We start from the raw sequence: 19,885 nt of genomic DNA on the forward strand, positions 1-19,885 counted from the left end.
TTGCTGACTCACAACATGGAATGTATCATAATTTCTGATTTGTTTGAAATACAATTATGGAACATGGAACCTGGGGAATGAACAGAAAAGAAAATGCAGGTCAGCTTGGAAGCCCACCCCTCATATGTTTTGACATGCAGCACAGTATGATAAATGTTGAAAATTTAAAGGTGTCACACATGAACTTCGGGCCTGATATTTTTAAAAGCTATAGATTCAATATCCGCAGGTTTATGTTAATAGACGTATTTACATTAGCTAACAGTTCAGTAGATACGCCTAAATATTTACAAATATTCTCAATCATTTATCCATCACAAATTACTAAGATTACTTTATCAGCAACCACAAGCGAGCTGTAACAGGTTCACTGACAAATCATGGCCACATCTGTTGGCTGTTCTTCTGCATAATAAAAAAGGCAGAGAATTTAAACTGTCACATGCTAATGAATCAAGGTAAATCATGCAGCTAAACAATGCATTTAATACTAAAAATGAACTGATTTCTTATTCTAACATGGGAGCATAAATAGATAAAATTTGAAGCGGAGCTAAAAGGTTCTAAAGAGAGCGCGGGTGGATTCCTAGGGGGGCATGCGATCTCTCAGATATGGTAATGGTGTAATTGTCATATTAAAACAACACAATGTGCGTTTAGGAGTCAGCAGGTGTCACAGTTAGTGAAAGCCCACACCAGCCCTCCTACTATACACTGTATTAATTAGTCCAACACCGTTTCAACTTCCTCCCCCCTTCCATGCACTCACCATGGGAATCAGCCATACTGATGCTCAACAGATACATCACCCCTTCCCTGCTTCTTTCCGTCTCTCTCCCCTTTCTTTTCGCTATTTCCATATTCATCTTTCCAAACAAGTGTATGGAAATGGAAGAGGTGTAATTGAGAGGTGCTTTGTTAGAAGGGATTTAAATGTGTTTCTCTGTGTGTGTTAAGAATTGGGAGGGGGGTGTATGTGGATCATTGACGCTATTTGGAACTTATTCTGCCAAGGAGGCCTGGTTATCATCATTAATTCCTCCCTCCCATCTTTTACTCCACTTTACAAGGTCGCAAACCTCCCTGGCACTGACAGTGAATGTGCCGTCCTCAAAGGCACCATCGCCTCCGACTGAAACCGTGTTCTAACAGGTAGATTGAAACATGAATGCTCCAGCATTCAATAAACAATAAGAGCCCCAGAAGGATGGTAAGGATGGAGTCAAGAGGCTACATATCAATTAGACCATTTAAGATGCCACTGTGACATTAATGAGAAAGAAAGAAAAGGCATTCTCATTGTGAACAATAGAAATGATTTCTTAAACAAGTGAAGCAAAGTTGGCTTGCATAAATTGCTGGAGAATAGTCAAGCAGACATCATTAATTGACAGCCCAGGACTCCCAGTGCAATATCATTAGAATATTTTTATCAGCACCCAACTATAATTATCCTACTTTTATTATCTATCACTGTCTGAATAGGAGATGAGTGGCATTTCATAAATCACTCACTGCTCATTTACATGCATTTGAGGAGTAGTCTTGATGGAGATTACGTTATATCAAGAGGGAACCAGAGATGCCACCCATTATATTTAATATGGATATTTTAACAGTGAAAATTAAATGTATACCTGTACGACAGAAGAAAAAAAAATCTTCCTATGAACACGACCTGCCACTCAAACCTGTGCTTTCATTTGCCTCAGACTTGAATCTTAATCTATACGACTGCATCATATTTATTTCATAAGTCCGGGTCACATTAAGAAGTCACACGTGCTACGCATCTAGCAGCCATCATGGTCAGGCCACCAGAGACGTCAGGGTTTTAACATGTATTCAGAATGTAAAAGCAGGGGGGAGACAAGGCCTTTCTTAGCTGTCTGTCGCCCCCCACATTCAATCCCTCATCCTCACATTAGTAAGCCAGTGGGGCATTACCCCATTCTTCCTCCTCTTCCCATCTTGCAACCCCCACTTCCCTTTCCCTGCCCCCTGGACCTCTCAGAACCCCTAGGGCAACCAAATTGTTAATTAGGCTTCTAATTTATTGTTTCATTTGCCATTATCTGTAATGATCATTAAGAACTGGGGTAGAACCACTGGGACCAGGAATGTCTGGTGGTTGTTTCACGACAAAATGTTACCTTAAAATATTTACAAATGAATGGGAAACATAAATATTTCACATCTATATCTTTTACATGTGGTCTCTAAACTAGCAGGCCAGAAAATGAAGAGACACTTAAGATTCAACAATTATGTGCCAGATAAGAATCTCCTCATCAGTCTTCCCTTCGGTCTGAGCATTGTGTCTCAAATATTTTCAAATACTTTCAAAAAAGGTGGAAATCTGAAAAAAATAATTTCAGGTGGTTTGGTAAGAATTTTCAGTTACAGTCATTACAGTCTTTACATATAAACATTAAAGTCTATAGAGTCTCTGGCAGCTATTATAAAGCCATGACAACATTAACACGCTGATGTTTATAAGGTATATTATCAACAATGTACCTACTAAACATCATCAAACACAAGAAATAAATGTACTTCAAGTCTACTTTTAAAAAAGAGTTGTACGTTTTGTAGTAACAAGTTCACAGTATAACTAATTCTTAACATAATGCAGCTGTTTTTGAACACTTGAATAATTTTGTCCTCTATCCTTTAAATACAGTTGTTATCCTTTGTCCTTACCGTTCTCCTTTGATAAAAATCTGAAATTTTTACAGTGCAGGCAGAAGTATAATAGCTGTGCAGAAACGGAAACGGAAAACAAAATCTAACCAACATTTAATCTGTACATTTTAACTTGTAAAAAACAGAACCCCTTCAAGGAGAACTTAATGATGGGCTCTTTTAGACTGAAATGAGTTCAACTCTTAAGTAGACGCAAAAACTTGTTCAGATGGACAAAACAAGACCACGATCAAAAACTTGCCTTTCCTTCATTATGTCACTGGAACAAATCTACAAAAGCCCTTTAAAACAAAAACAAAACACGCACAAGCAAATAGTACATACATACATAACTAGACATAAGCACACCTTCTATTATGGCAACATAAAATTTGTCATTTCTGACTTCACTACACAGTGAAAATTACAAGCAATTGATGCAAGGTCGGTGCTGACAATCACACACTCAAGTCCTTCCCCCTTGCTGAGGTGTTGATTTAGGTACCTGAAGGCCCATTGAGACAGCAGGGAAAACACACACACACACACACACACACACACACACACACACACACACACACACACACACACACACACACACACACACACACACAACACACACACACACACACACACACACACACACACACACACACACACACACACACACACACACACACACACACACACACACACACACACACACACACACACCACACCACACAGTATTTACATTGCATAAAGATATGATGTATGAACAAATGCTGTGAACATTTCCTTTTTGTCTTGAAATTTACAAATGTAAATTCCTCATCATCTTTTAGTGTGTTGACATACGTAGCTGTCTGTTAGCAGCAGCAGGACCAACGTCAGTCCTTGGTGATTCTACTACAGTTCTGGTTGTATCGTGCACGTTGAAATTATCTTTTAAATAACAAAAGTAGGTCTTTAATCTTTCATTATCAAAAGGCAAAACTGTCAAGAATGTCTGAAGGATACATCCTCCAGAACACATAAATGTCTGCATACTATTTCACTCCAATGCATCCAATAATTGTTGAAAATGCCAACGCTAATTCTCAAACTTATGGTAATGGGGCTGGAGGGACTAATAAAAATATCAGTGAACTGGCATAAAAAATCTTGCAGTCAAACTGAAAAGATGTGATGAACTCTTCTAACCAACACAGCAACAGCTAAAACTCCTTCACACTGGAAGGATCCTTAATTGTTATCCTAAAGAGAAGTGATGGTCAAGAAACAGTAACTTGAGGTACAAGGTGAGATAATCTTTGGATAAGTAGAAAATAATAGCCTGACTACTATTATTACTTCTCAGCACTTCATTTTTTTTTCCAAAGCTGGACTGCATACAAAAGACATGAAATAAGTGGAGCGCCTCACCGCAGTGGAGCAGGTGAAGCAAGCTGCTGAAATGACTTTGTCACAGAGGGGAAAAAATGAATGAAGAGTACATCTAAAACCAATGATGGGTTTGAGATCATTCCCTTTCACACTCTTCTGCCACAACCTGACGAGGAAACACGGGATGAGAGAAAGACGGGAGGGTGGAGGGGGGGGGTGAAGATGTGCAACGCCAGCCAAAACTTTTTCAATTTCACCGACAATTTCCTGTGTAATTACTGATGTGGTATGATGGTGTTTTAATGACAGGGACCTGCCAGTGACAGAAGCATCGTGTGTGTGTGTGTGTGTGTGTGTGTGTGTGTGTGTGTGTGTGTGTGTGTGTGTGTGTGTGTGTGTGTGTGTGTGTGTGTGTGTGTGTGTGTTGGGGAGATCTAGCTGGTCCTGTTGATGATGGCAGAGTGATGAGATGGAGCCATGCTGTGGAGATTAGACCTGTCTGCCCTCCACCGACCCAACACACCCTTCTCACACACACACTCACACATGCGTGCGTGCGCACACACACATAGCTCCCAGCAATACCATCACCCCCTACACACCAAACTACCTTACAATGCCACCTGCTATCTTACCATCGCACTCATTCACTCATATTCCAGCCCCTCCCACCTCCACCTATCAACCCCCCGATCGTCAGCGCCATCAGCCCCACCAACTGTGGGCAGGTCAATGAGCCAGTACCTGTAGTCGCACCAGGGGCAGCGGTAAGGTTTCTCTCCTGTGTGAACGCGTTTGTGCCGTGACAGGTGGGACTGGGTGGTGGAGGCGAAGCTGCAGAGCTTACATTTGAAGGGTCTCTCTCCTGTGGGTGGAGGCGTTGAGAAGATAACAGACAGTCAATGATGAGCCCAAGATGTTTCAGATTCTCTCTCCATTTTTTGTGATTGTTTTTAAGCGTGAGTTAGTTTAACGACCAGACTCTGGGAGTAGATGAAGAATGAATTTTTAAATCCCACAACAGTACAAATTAAGTACAGAACTACAATCAACATGTTGATATTCATTAACACTGGCAAAAATATACTGTATTTCCTGACACAACAGAACCACTAATATTAAAGAATATACCATAATCTTATGGTACATTTTTTCATTTAAGCAAAATACTGTAGATTTTAATATGTAAGAACTCAACATACAAAATAATATAGAAAAAATATAACAGGAAAGATGGAAAGCTAATACAACAAACAAAAATAGAAAAGAAGACATTGACCATAGCATAAAAATATATTAATATGGCCTTTATGTAATGTAAGAGCTGTTCAGTTTTGTTAAGGAATACACAGTTTTCACCAGGGAAGGAGAAACATTTCACAATATACAGTATAGAATGTGGAATTGTGAAAATCAAGAATCCAAAAAAGTGCCTTAAGGAAGTGTTTTATAAACTTTTCATCTCGGTAGGAGCTGCAGCATACCCTAAATGCCCCAGGGTTCTGCAGTTATTCAGCTCTTGAGGGATGACAGCTATCACTCTGAATCGTACAGCTGCAAAGACGGTAAACAAGCTGAACGCCTAAAAAGTGATGCTATTTCATGTTGTACAGGGGCTTTACTGAAGAATTTAGTGAAAATGCTGAAATTATTAGAAATTTTCAGTTGGCTTAAGACCTGAATTTTTAGTTATTTTTCCTTTTAACACTGAGAGTCGTGGATGAGGCATACAGTAATAAATTATTAACAACTGTGATTGAAGAGTTGTGTAACTGTATCTCAATCTGTTTGGGTGTAATTAGATTTGTAAATGTTTGAAAAGAATCTTGAAATGCATAATGACATGCAAATGTGTATTCGGAATCCAAATGTGAGAGTAATGAGATCTGTATGTGTTCAGATTTCCCAGTGTTTTTTGGTTTTTCTTCCCCAGCCTGTGTACCATCAGTTGGAGGCAACATTTCATGATGTCTGGAGTGGCATCATTGAGCCGTGTGCACCTAGCTTTCCAGCAGATATGGGGCACTGAACGTGATAAATTTGTTGTTTATCAGACAACAAATGAGAGATGAATAATTTGGAAAAACAAAAAACTTCACCTGGGTGACCTTTGATGGAGAAATATTTTTAGATTTTCATTGTGATATTTCACCCAAAACCACTTCCTGATTTAAGGTACCTGATTTGAATTTCTTTTCTGGAATGAGCTTTACTTGTGCGATTAACTACTGACTGCCATCCACTGACTGCTGACAAATTAATCTACGCCACCTTTCCCGACCTATGGTGGCCAGTTTGATGACAAAGGACTCAGCTCAGAGGTAGTATTCAGACTAGTATCTGCTCCTGGAACTGACACTAATCAGAGATGGACATTGAGTAATGTCTGACCGGCCTATTACTCATCTCGTGATCTACACATATTCTGTTTCTGGCTAAACCTGCTGTATCTCTGTCATGTTTTTATTCAGTGGTTTGGTTGCTCCCACTGCAAATCACCTCAGTATTATATTCCCCACAAGTGAAACTGCCCTCTCTTGGTCTAAGAGGTTGTGTTCGGCCCCAGTCTGGCACTGCTGAATGGCTCAGCAAAGCATCCAACCTTGCAATGTCAAGCTTATAGAAATGTGGTGCTATCTCCAAAAAGAAAAAAAACTAAAACTAATGTCTCGGAAAAAGATGCACAATTGAGAGGCATACCGGAGTTGTAACTCATTGTCTTTGAGGAAAATGTGTTTCTGCTTATTAACTCAGTACTGTACATATTTAGTGATTAGCTGAATGGTATAAATGCTGTACATCTCCAGGTCTCAAAACAGATTTGAATACCTATCTGGTAAAATCTGATCATGCAAAGATTTTTATTCAATATATGAATATTCCTCTTGTAGAATGTGATTACACACTCATGGTGTGACACATCTAATTTTTCCTCTCTGAGTGTTGGAGACAAACATCAAGAGTTAAACGATCACATTTGATATAAAATGTGAACAATAACCAGCTCAACTCTAGCCAGTGGAAGCTATCGAAATTTCAGTTCAGATACAGAGGAGTTGAAATGTGTGCCAATGGTGGCAAAGGGTGTCAGTGAAAATGTGTGGAAGTTAAATGTTGTGTTCCCACCCAGGATATTTTATTGCTCTGTCAGCAGAATATTTTTAAACTTATGAATTAATCTTCATGAAATGTGATGAGATAGATCTAGATGGGAAACAGATGGGAGATTTCTATCGTTGGATCATAGATTATTACCATATTTGACACGCGCCCATTTATCTAAAAGAGACGGCGACTTGCTCACATGCTCAGATCATCAATTTCACTTAAAGCAAAGTAGCAGGACTGATGTCTGTCAGTGAGAAGACTAGTGTGGACATGGTTGGTAGCTGAAGAGAATTGTATTTTGAGATTTATTTTAATTTTAATTTTGTTGATTGTTCATTGAAAATGTGTAAATTACCGGACTTGGAAATATCTTGAGATCCTAAAGATAGTTAAAATTGGGGAAAATGTCTTCAACGGCGGTCTTTAAAATGTCTCAATAAAAATGTGACTGGAAAGTGTCCAGTGTGGCCTATTCATGCGCAGCTGCTTGACAACGGAGATGAATTTAAAACTAAATCTGTGGAATTGACACATGTCAACGCAGGAGATAAGGACCAAAATTGGAGGTTTGGGGTAGGGGGTGGCACAGACTTAGGAGCAAACAAGATGAATTTTGAAAAGCTAAATTAATATTTATAACAGAATCCTTGATTCTTGGGCGCCTGCCAGACAATAGTTAAGAAGGGTATTTGTTTCAAATATCCTAATTTCCAAAAAAAACACTGGTTATTGACAGTGTATCTGAAAAACGCAATTTCCCTTAGTGACAGAATGACATGGTGAATGATAACTGAAATTAAAAATCTCAGATTCAGTCAGCCATACTGCTACATATGCCTATCACTGACAGTAGCATGTCACACTGACGTGCCTCTGTGTGTGTGTGTGTGTGTGTGTGTGTGTGTGTGTGTGTGTGCGTACGTGCGTGTGTGTGTGTGTGTGTGTGGGCGTGAGACAGCAAACAGATGCAAACCCTAGGTGAAAAGATATGGTGTCTGAATGGAGCGTCAGTCACGGTGCATTCTTGGATCACTTTGTGTTGTGTGTGTCGTGTTCACCTGTGTGCTGGCGTCGGTGTTTGGTGAGGGCGTGTCTTGTTCCTCCAGCAAAGCCACACATGTCACACAGATAAGACTTCTCTCCTATAAGAAAATTAAGAAAATGGGAAATGAAGAGTAAAGAATCAGGATTACCAAAGGATGGAGAGGGAAAAAAAAAAAACTAAACATAAATTTACATATCTAGCATTTAAAATGACAAATACAGATTGATGCAGACATAATTAAAATTTATTACACTCATTATAATTATTCAAATCCAACTCTATCACATGAGAAAAGAAAAAATATAACTCAGTTCATTAGATTTAGAATACGTTTCAGCAAAGCACTTAATAATATATACTTTCAACAAATAATGAGGCAAAAAAGGGCAAACTGTGAAATAAAAGGAAACCCTTTTGTAAAAATCCATCAAAGTTAAACAAAACCAAAATGATCTGTTACTGATCATAATATCAGTAACTAAACATATACACTATTTATCAGTGCAAGGTTTAATGCACTCACCAGTTTTTTGTACTCTACAGATGTTACAATATTTGTGATCTGCAGGACTATCTAGCCACTCACCACCGGCCAAAATGTAATAAACCAAAACTATTTGTCAGTTCTTTACAATCCACACAAACAAACAATAAATAAAGGATTGGTATAATTAATCTCCAAACATTTTAAGTTATAATGTGGCACTAAATTAAAACAACACAGCTGAACAGTTGAGTTTAACCTCAAACATTATGAGCTAGTAAAAAAAGCTATTGAGGGTACGTTCATTAAATCCTTCAAACTTCTGACTGGAAAAGTCAGGTGGTGGGGCACAATTACTGCTGAGGTACCTTTGAGCAAAGACCTAAGAGATCAACTGAAGACAAAGAAAAAGGAAATACTGCATTAATGTGTTTGGATGAATGTGTAAAGCAAGAGGATGGGGGGAAAAAAACCAAGAAAAGGAAGAGACAGACTGAACAGATGAGCAGGGGGTCTGGTTGGCTAACAGATGAGCCGAGCAGAAGTCACAGATCACTAGTGTATATCCATCAGAGCTCTCACAGCTAACTAATTCCTCCAATCAGATGGATCCATGTAAATATGTCAAATGGGGTACGGGAAATTGCCAGTGTGGTTTATTGACTGTGATAAAATCTGAAAAGCACCGCTGAACATAATTACATACTTGTCAGAGCCATAAAAATTAGCTTTATTATCAATGGGATGGTTTTGTACAACTTCATTTGGGGGCGATGCCTTCCAGATGGGGAGCGTGGAGAGCTTTTTCACACTCCTCCTCTCTCCCCTTCAGCTGGCTCTGTCATTAACAGCATGATGGCCTCTCTCCCTCTCTCTTTCTCTCTGCCATCACACACATTCAGTCACACTCTCCTGCACACACACAGAAACATTTGTGATAAGAATCACTCAGGGAAATACATGCACATACAAACACACACACACACACACACACACACACACACACACACACACATACACACACACACATACACACACACACACACACACACACACACACAATTTATGGAAAGGACACAGATGTGCACTCAAACAGGAATAGGCTGCTATTCCAATGCACAGACGCCCAATCGAACTGCACACAGTATGGTAGTAGCATGTTTCCACACAAGTTCGTGTTGTACACAGGAGCATTAATGGAAAAACTGTAGGCACCACACGTTCTAACATACAGACACATGGCTTAAATATTCATTTAAATGCTGGTGTTGAACTCTAGCTCTTGCCACACACTGATAATACATTTGGGTGACTCTGCCAGCTGGGCCTCAGTGGTGCTCTGCTCCTCTTTCAGCACAGATAGCAGCTTTCACAGGGTCCGCTGAGACAAAGCCGCCTCAAGTTTCTTCTATTACATCCATTGAAAGCCACTCGACTGTGAGAAGAGTTTTAATGCAGTGCCACTTAGAAGAGAGAAAAACAGCCTTAAAAAGGTGCTTTCATTAACTAATTCATGCAAGTTCACTTTCCATTCCTGGTATGAGTGGCCTTCAAAGGAACAATGTCCGTGTATAAGTAAATAAAGGCCCAATCTGTATTAGGCTGCATGAAGTCAATTTTTACATTTAAACACCTGCTGTTCCTGACACAGCAGAGACTGCAAACAGGTGTAGCACACAATAAAACATCTTAACTTCTTTTCGCTATTGTAGTACATTGGGTACATAAATGGAAATACTAGGAAGAGTACAGATTAACCAAAGAAAACAACAACAAAAAACTAGAATCAAGTCAGTTAGAGACATCACGCGACACCCCTGAATTCAAAATGTTACCCTGACCTACCGTCATAGATGAAAGCACTAGGTTTGATCTATGGTCTTACTCACACTGGCCTTATCTCTCATCTTTCTATCTTATTCACTTCCTGAGTGAACAAAAATTAAACTTTGACCTTGACATAGTTTTCTCAAAGTCCCCTTTGCAGCCAGAGCAATGTGCTTTTTGTTTTATCTCTATCTGCAATGGTTGCAGAGATATTTGGTGGACTAACTAATTGACGGACGAATAGACGGACGAACACACGAATACTGAAAATCACAATATATCACCGCTTTGAAGCGGGATGTAACTACATCCGCCTGAATCCTCAGGAATGAACAATGGAGATGCAAGGGAAAGGAAATTATCTGCATTTCAATCGCTTCAGACTGCAAATTGTTAAAATCAGCAGTATTTCTCTGTATCATTTGATTTTCATGTGCAGAGCAACGAAAAAGTTACCATTTCAAACAACAAACATGACTAAAAAATATCATTGTCACAAAATTGGGTCTATGTTATAAAAAGGGTTTTTGTTCAGGAGGATAAAAAAAATACACAACAACCAGAATGCAATGTGCTCCACCAGACTCAGTCATCCTCCACCTATGAGTGCATTGACCAACAGATGTCATGTTACAGCTGAACAGGGCACCATATTATATTTTTGAAAAGCTTTTCATGGGAAATGGGACATGTAGTGGCAGAATATATGATTGATGCTTGTGCTGCTCCTCCTACTGGAAGTTTGATGGGGGTTTGATGAGACTGACGTTTTCGGAGAGGGTACAGAGATGTAAGCTCTGTCTCCCAGTTAAGACCAGGTGGCTGAGTCTTGAACAAGGTGGCTGGTTCAAGACTTGTGTCGGGCATTAAAAATTCAGAGTGTGAGCTGGCAGTGAGGGGTGCCATTTCAACTACCAAGCACTGCCGAAGCGCCCTTGAGCAAGGCACTGTCCCCTTTAAAAGCTGCTAATTGGGGGTGCACCATGAAGGAGTTGCCCGCCACTCTACCTCACCATCACTTGCGTGACTACAAGCCCCTTGTGTGTGTGTGTGTGTGTGTGTGTGTGTGTGTGTGTGTGTGTGTGTGTGTGTGTGTGTGTGTGTGTGTGTGTGTGTGTGTGTGTTACAGGCCTGTACCCACATATATACACGTGTAACTAACTACCAGTGTACTATAATGGAGTACTTATCTCTCATATGGGGAATTAATAAGTTGATTTCATTCACTGAGTGTCACCAAATATTTTCTGCCTGCCAACACTTGACCATTCTTCTCTGCACTTGACCCCGCCCACTAACCCTAACCCTAACCATAACCAGTGTGTTTCAAAGTCTTTGTCCCAATTAAAAATGAAAAGTTATTTAATCACGTAGTTCTAAACTAGTAACTAGTAGAATAATAACTGAGGATATGGTCAGGCCCTTTCCCATTAGAAAATTTGTGCCGGTTGTTCAACCACTCCTCCCCCCCTCTCCCCCTACCTTCCATCTCTCATTACGTCCAACGCTACAAGACCCCACCACAGAAAAATCCATAGCCATCGATCCCTGCACTGAGCCGCGGTCGCCACAATTATTCTTGAGGAGGAAACGTTGGCGATAAATTACATGTGTGCTTTTCATCTGCTATTCTGTGGCGGTGAGCCCTCCGAGGATCTGGGTGGGGATGGAGGAGGTGGAGCAGCAAAAGAGTGACATGTTGTCAGCACTGGCCATTAACGCACCCCACCCCCAAAGCCTTACATCGACTTTATTTCTTCATGATTCACTTAAACCAGTGTACAAACATTGACAGTGACCATAAACTCTGTCCTTATGAAGCATTAACACCAAAAAAGTTCAGCCTTACTTTGACTAACAAGGGCTGACCGCACTTTCAATGGCAGCTCAGTTGCAGAGGTCAGACACACAAAACTGCAAGCACAGAGCGAGCTATAGGTCACAAACATCAGCTTAAAAGCCTCCACGACCCAGCGTACCCGAAGTTTAGCTGCACACACAAAATTGTCATAAAAATGACATTCCCTGCTAATGGGCACTCAGAGCCCTTAAACTTTTTGGCAATTTGAATATCGCTTCACATCATTGCTTCTCTTTTGTTCCCATGATAACTCTCCAGCTATCCACCCTTTAGTGGAATTAAATATGCCTTATTGGGAGACAATAAAAGAACTTTGAAGTCAAAATATACAACCTCTCGTTGCATGTGTGCGAATACGTATATTTTATATAAATATATATATGTACCCAATATACGTGCGTGTCTGTGTGTGTGTGTGTGTGTGTATGAGTCTGTGTGTGTGTTTTAAATAACCCTGGAGGCGACTGCATGCAGCTATAATTGCCTCCCTCATTAGTTATGTTTTAGCAGGAGTGAATGGGAGGGCAATTAATTTTACCGCTTAATTTTTGACATGGAATCCGCTCCTGTATTGATGTGTTCGCCATTTTGGGTCTCATTTTTCAGGGAAATTAATTGACAAAGTGCGAAGATTTATCAGCATATTGCCAGATTAAGCGACAAACTGAAGCAATGAGGAAATCAATTGTGGTCCTGTCGCTGTGTACGACCCCCACCCTACAACGCCAAGGATCCTGGGAAAAGCTGGGTGGGTCAGAAGCAGTGCACTTATTTATTTATTTGAGTCGCTCATTCATCAGCCGTTACAAATGACCCTGGTGGCTGACAACGACTGAATCCTCAACCCCCCCTCCCTCAGACACGATTGGTGTGAGAGGAAGGAGTGATTATCATAAAAAACACACAAATCAGAGAGGAACAATGAATCCCCTTAACGGCAGGATAAGGAGAGCAGAGGTGTTAACTTTTTTTCTTTTCTGGGGAAGGATCTGCAAGTAAAACCAGAAACTCAATCCATTTATGATAACGTCTGAGATTCTCCATTAGGGACTCCTTAATCTCAGGTTTTTTGTTGAGCTAAAAGGTAGTTAGTGGGAGGAAATTCTAAAATGTTTTGCCTCTATCACGTTGTTTGTTGTTTTCTGAGTCTCGCCACCCTGACTACTGTTGTTATGCGTTTTATGCTTGATGCACTTTCATGGCACAAAGTATTAAAATAGAATAATAATAATTGGAGCAGATTTAGCGTGTAAATATTTTTTTTCTTCCACCAACAGTTCTAAAAATATTCACATTTCAGACAGAGGTTGACAAAACCAGACTTCTCTAACTTCCACCATGAATATGTTGAGTATGACAGTTCACTGGCACACCTCAACTGTCATACTAGCACCATAAATGAATTAAAAAATATCCTCTGTGCTGGCTTTAAGATAGTGCATGTTTAAAATGTAAGACTCTACCTACTGGATGTTAGATATACATTGTTGTGCATTAAGTGAAATGATCTGAAATTACCCAATATGATATTGTATAGGTTCTGGCTGTGTTGTTAAACCATCTTATGTGACCACTGTATGGTATATGCTGCAGGAGCTCCTAAGAGGGACAGACTAACTTTTGAAATGAGAACAAACACTATGTGAAACATTCCTCAGATGTCTGTGTAACAGACAGATCCATATCACTCCCACTCCCGTGGAGACTAAACATGTGTGACATCTTGACAGCTCTGCTGGTCACATTTATGGCTGTTAAACTATAACTTAATCTTGACTGTTCAGTCGGACGGTAAACTGTCCAATATAAGTTATGTCAACATGCTGAGGTTTGTATCTGCATAATGTTGTAATGACTGTTTTCCACCTTAGCGTTACATCGTCTAAGAGCTTGGCTGATGTCCGGTCTATCTCACGATGACATCAGGACACCATGCGCCGTTCATTTCAATCGTAAGGCTGATGAATCAGTTATATACACTGAACACAGACCGACTCCATCTACACCAGTTCTTGGTGGAGGGATGGTGATGGAGTTTTCATTCTCCAGGTTACTTTAGGTTTGCAACAAATGAGATAAATGTGTGCATCATTAGTCTCCACATGTCCACCACTAATAGAACACACACACACACACACACACACGCACGCACACGCACACGCACACCCACACACCCTCAGAGTCAGGGGTCACACTAGAGCAAATAGAATTAAGTTTTTGGGATGCTAATCAGATTGGGTCTTGTTGCTCCTGAAAGGAAGGCGGTTTTAGGTTAAATTTTAATTATCTTATTTTCATATCTTCATACTTCTTCATCCGTGGTCTCTTGTTTCAGCATTTTTTTTATTTTTATTTTTGGTATTAATCACTTCACTCACTCTCTTCAAGTCTCTCTTGGCAAAACCACACAAAGATTTGAGCACACACACACACACACTACCACCACGCACTACCCCACGCCTCTCCGTGTGACAGCTAGGTGACAGCATGACAGCAGCCGCCTGATCGGGAATGATGAGGGCTGGAAACAAATGAAAATAAAACGTCTAATTATGTCAGAGGCGCCTTGACGTTACATCACTGTTAAAACACATTTAAAATAACATCCAGCAAGTCCTCTACTCAAACACGTACACACACACACACACACACACACACCCACACACACACACACACACACACACACACACACACACACACATACACACAGCGGGCACCCGTGACGGATGGAGGGCTCTCCTGCAAGCGCTCACTCAGGCTGTCAGGCCACTGGCTGCTGCTGCTTCTGTCATTGACTTAAAAGGGCATCAAGGAGCTGTGTGTGGGACATTACTGAGGCCGAGGGGAAACTGCTGGGCTGCAGCATAAAGACACTTTCAGAGATTCTGACTCGGGCTCCTATCGAGGGGCTATTATTCAAGACAGTATCCTCCCACAGCTCACCGAACCATCCGTCTATCCAGAGTTTTTTAGTAAGTAAAGAAACACGACTCAGTACAGTCCCAACATGTACTTTAGTGTCCATTCGGCAATGAAGGATGGAATGAGAAAGAGAAAATCCACAGCAGGCGAGACAAGAAAATATCCAAATGTTTTGTTTCCGTGAAATTTTGCTCCAGTGTTGCAGCACCATCACCGGTATCAGCATAATAGTGATCAAACACATTAAGATACAGATACAGGCTTTCCTTTGCTTTAAATCAGTTCCAGATTCCTTCCTGGTTACAGGACATGATAAGGGACATGCTTGTATATGACAGCTAAATTTTGTAAAGCAGATGAATCGGTACGGGACACTAACTGCATTCCTTTCCTGAGCTTACAGGCTGTAATTTTAGATTTAATATACAGGAAAGAAAACCAACCTTCAGCCACCTTAAAAATATTTGTCCACAAAAAAAACCAGGAATGTCTAGTTTGTATTTAATGTGATCTGTACAGGACAACAAGAAGTCATCAGATTCATGCTCAAAAATAGTGTTTCCATGGAAACCATCAAAAGTTAATTTTGAAGAAAAAAATCAGAATAGTGAAAGATACAAGTACCTATCACAGTGTCTTGTTGAAGACAGGAAAGACAAAAATATACATAGTTAATGAGATATAACCTGTGCAATAAATTATTGAGATTTTAAAGTAATTGAAACTTTAATCGGAATAGGAATAACACAAAATTGTATTTTTTTTTCTTTCCATTCTTTCTACTTTTTTTTTAAAGAACAAAGACAAAACAGTATGGCCAAAAACACACACACACACATACACACACAGACACACACACACACACACACACACACACACACACACACACACACACACACACACACACACACACACACACACACACACACACACACACGTGTAATTTTGCATGGAACAACACATAAACTGGATCAGTTTAATGTGGGAAAACACACCCTTGAGGATCAGATGGATTTGATAAGCACACACTCGCTGCCCAGCTTGGTCTGGGGAACACATACACTTGGTGACCAGATGGCTTTTGGGGAAATACACAATGCATTTCGTTTCTCATGGAGCAACCGTCCATGTTTGGAGGATGGCAGAAAATAAAAATAAACATGAAAAACAAACATCTTTTTCTTCTTTCCTTTTGGCTATTGATTGTCTTTGTTAAAAAATAATTGGCTGATAAAACATCAAAAAATGGTGACGGTCCTACTACGATCAGGATGCAAGGGTTTAACCATAGAACATTGTGTCTGCAAGGCCGCCAAGAACTAGTTCTCAACTTTCTCTGGATGTTGAAAATCAGTACAGATGGACAAGTCGTGACTATTATCAGCCAAAAAATTTTTTTTTAAAAAGTGTGTATATTTTTCCAAACAAAGCTGTGAAAATTCATAATTAATGTGAGATTTTCACAGTTAAGACATAAACGTCTTTTTGTTAAACAGTCTACAGCTATAGACAAATAAGAAAGTACATTTTGTTTGATCCAATTATAGTGTTTCTTGATAAATAACCTTCTGTCTCTCACTCATAAAAACACTGTTTGCCTGTAAAAATAATAAAATCTCATGCAGTTAGGAGTGTCAGTCATCGTGTTTATGGAGGAGTGCGGCAGTAATGGTTCACAGTGGAGCCTACTGGCTCTCAGTGCGTCTCACCAGTGTGTGTCCTGTAGTGGTCCTTCATGGCTGACAGGTTGAGGAAGGCGTAGTGGCAGGATGGCCAGGCGCACTTATATGGTTTCTCCCCACTGTGCAGTTTCATGTGGTTGTTCAGGGCCCATTTTTCACTGAAGGAGCGCTCGCACAAGTCACATTCAAACTTCCTGCAGCAGAAGAAGAGACACAGAGGAGAGTTAGGGAGTGGAAAAAAACTAAGAGTTATTTACTGATCCCAAAGCTGATATAAAATGCTAGACAATCTAAGCTGGGTGAAGGAAATGGAGGTTGCCGGGTACCTGCACATGCACAGAGGCACAGCCGTGTGCTGCACATCTACGCCCAAACACACATACATAACACTGCACACAGAATTCAGCTGGCTGCTGGTGTGTCATGTCTGTATAAGCAGGCATTGATTTTTCTGTCCTGGCCTGCCACCTCCGCCATTTATTCTCTGCTTTGCACCAGGGCCCAGAGGACTGGTGAAATTCTGTTACAGTCCTCACACACACATACGCTCACACATGCATGCGCTCACACAAACACACAGACGAGCGCACACACACTCCCTGCAGGGCCAGATGAGAGAATAGAGTTCACCTGTCCAGCGTCCCTGACCACTTAGCCAGGGCTAAATGAGCAGTTAGCAACATTTTCCCTCTAGCTCTCTCTTAAGGCTTCTGCGTCGGAGCTTCTCTCAATCTCAGCTTCCTCACAAATACATCCCCTTAATCTCTGCTGACATTATCAAGATCAGCACTCACTCTGCTCTGGATAGTCAGTATCAATCTAATGAGTTGGAAACCGTGATTCATTGTTCAAAGTATTGTTTTGTTATGTGGTTCCAAAAGCCTCTTTCCACATCAGAAAAGTGACTACTGGTATTCTTCTTTTCTCTGGACAACTGTCTCCTATTTTAGCTGACGCCTACCACCCAACAAATGCTGTGTTTTTTTTAATCAATGTGTAGGACGTGTCGGATGTTTGCACCTATATTCATCTCTTGTGTTATTAGGCTTCAAGAAACACACACAAGTGAAAACAATAGAAAAAGCCTATGCTTGAATTAATCTTTACCCTCACACTATAATTTAGGCACAGAATGACTAATGTGCGCGTCATAAACAAATGAAGTCGGGTTTTGGGAAGCATTCGTCTTGTAGTGAGGGCTATGTTATTTTAGGGAGGGCGGCTGTCTTTAAGTCCTGATTGTGTCGCTTAATCCCCGTGGTATCTGTTTCATAGCGAGCAGCATGACACTCACCTGAACAAATAATGACTCCAAGCAGCATGTAGCATGTGTCTGAATCAATAATTCAAACCCATACATCTTCCTTACTGGAAGAAGGGGAGCAAAGGAGAGTAAGAGGGAGGGAGGGGAAAAGAGAGAAAGGAGGGAATTAAAGATGGTGAGGAGGAGAGAGCGAAAGGTAGAAATGAAAATGTGTCCTGGCTTCCATATCTAACTATACGTTACTTGAAGATGAATCTAAATGACATATGGGTGTTATCCTGTGCTAGTATAGGGGACATTTTAAGCTCACTTACCAGAAGCGACGGCACAGTTTTAAAATGGCGCCTTTACCACCTGACTCTCAGCTCAAATGCATATTTAAGCCTCACTATTTTGCTCTTGATCTCATCAACTGACTTGGCAGAGACTTTATTTGACCAACAGATGTATGTCTATCTGCATCTACATTTCCTTACCATTCCTTTCTTATCTTCCTCCCTCTTATATTTACAGAATGGCTCGTCGCTCACGCCACCGTGGGAGAGGTAAATAAGATGAGTGAAGAGATGCTATCTTTTATTGTAAACATTATGCACAACACTCCTGCTTTATGAGCTAAACGGGCAATTGTTTATCACAGGGCGTAATCGCAAAGTCAGGCAGGCCTTGGCGTGGGCATGCTGCATGCTGGGATGGAGGGAAGAGCAAAAGAGAGATGGAGGGGAAAAAGGCAGGAGAAGAGAAGATGGAGGAGTCAGGGCTGGCAGAGTTGACTATCAGTGGGGGTTTTGTAAGGATGAGAGGAGGGCTTGCGTCTGTTTTTATGGGATCAGATGGAGTGCTTTGATCTTGTCCCCGCATGTCAGATCGCGTCACGATCCACCGTCTCGCCCATACATATGCATAGTGTCTCTAAACAGCCAGGCACCATGCAAAACACACCAAAGGTAGGAGGTGGAGGGGAGAGAGATAGAGACCAAGAGAGTCACAGGAATTTTGTGTATCCATGTGTATAGAAGAGTAGAAGGGAAGACAGACAGAAGTATGAAAGAAAGAGAGGTCTACAGAGATCAAATACTGTAGATTTACAACGGTTGCTAGAACTGAATTTTAACACACAAACCCACTGCAATTAATTCACAAATGCTGCCAAAGCTTTTCAGACTCATCTGAGGCTAAGGAACTTCTGAGACTCAGAAATGTTCGGATTTTAGGGATGGCAGGTTCATTCTGTGGCTACAGCTGGTCTGTGGTTAACTGTATGTAATGAAGCACAGGAAATAAAGAACTGCTTTTTATGCTCTAAAGCCTGCATGAGACTAAAAATTAATGTTCAACATGAAAATGTTCCGCAGGTCTCACAAAAACTTAACAGCATTTGTATGTGTAGTATGTGAGGTATTGTATAAATTTGAGATATGTGACAGTTTAATTTCACTTGTGTGTCACATAGGCTTGTTTGTCAGAGCACAACATGTTGTTAACAAAAACTGCTTTACTGTAGTATTCATGAACCAGATTTGTTTTAATGCATCTGTTATTACATTACTACATGATTTATGGGGGTACATTTGGTAAAACCAAACCACAGTCATGTGATACCTATAGGTGAAACTTTAAAATAGAGTAAAGTTTGCCACTA

At 40.5% G+C, this 19,885-nt stretch overlaps 1 protein-coding gene across 1 annotated transcript in view; it reads right to left on the reverse strand.

The window, feature by feature from the left end:
* znf407 (zinc finger protein 407) overlaps positions 1–19,885 on the reverse strand; it is a 141,572-nt gene that overhangs the window by 41,730 nt on the left and 79,957 nt on the right. Inside the window, exons 6-8 of the mRNA XM_068324074.1 lie at positions 17,007–17,173; positions 8,217–8,300; positions 4,795–4,915 (exon numbers count right to left, since the gene is read on the reverse strand). Coding sequence (XP_068180175.1) covers positions 4,795–4,915; positions 8,217–8,300; positions 17,007–17,173 — 372 coding nt within the window. The remainder of the gene's footprint in view (positions 1–4,794; positions 4,916–8,216; positions 8,301–17,006; positions 17,174–19,885) is intronic.

This window comes from Antennarius striatus, chromosome 9, assembly GCF_040054535.1.
Source record: "Antennarius striatus isolate MH-2024 chromosome 9, ASM4005453v1, whole genome shotgun sequence".
NCBI classification, from domain to species: Eukaryota; Metazoa; Chordata; class Actinopteri; order Lophiiformes; family Antennariidae; genus Antennarius; species Antennarius striatus.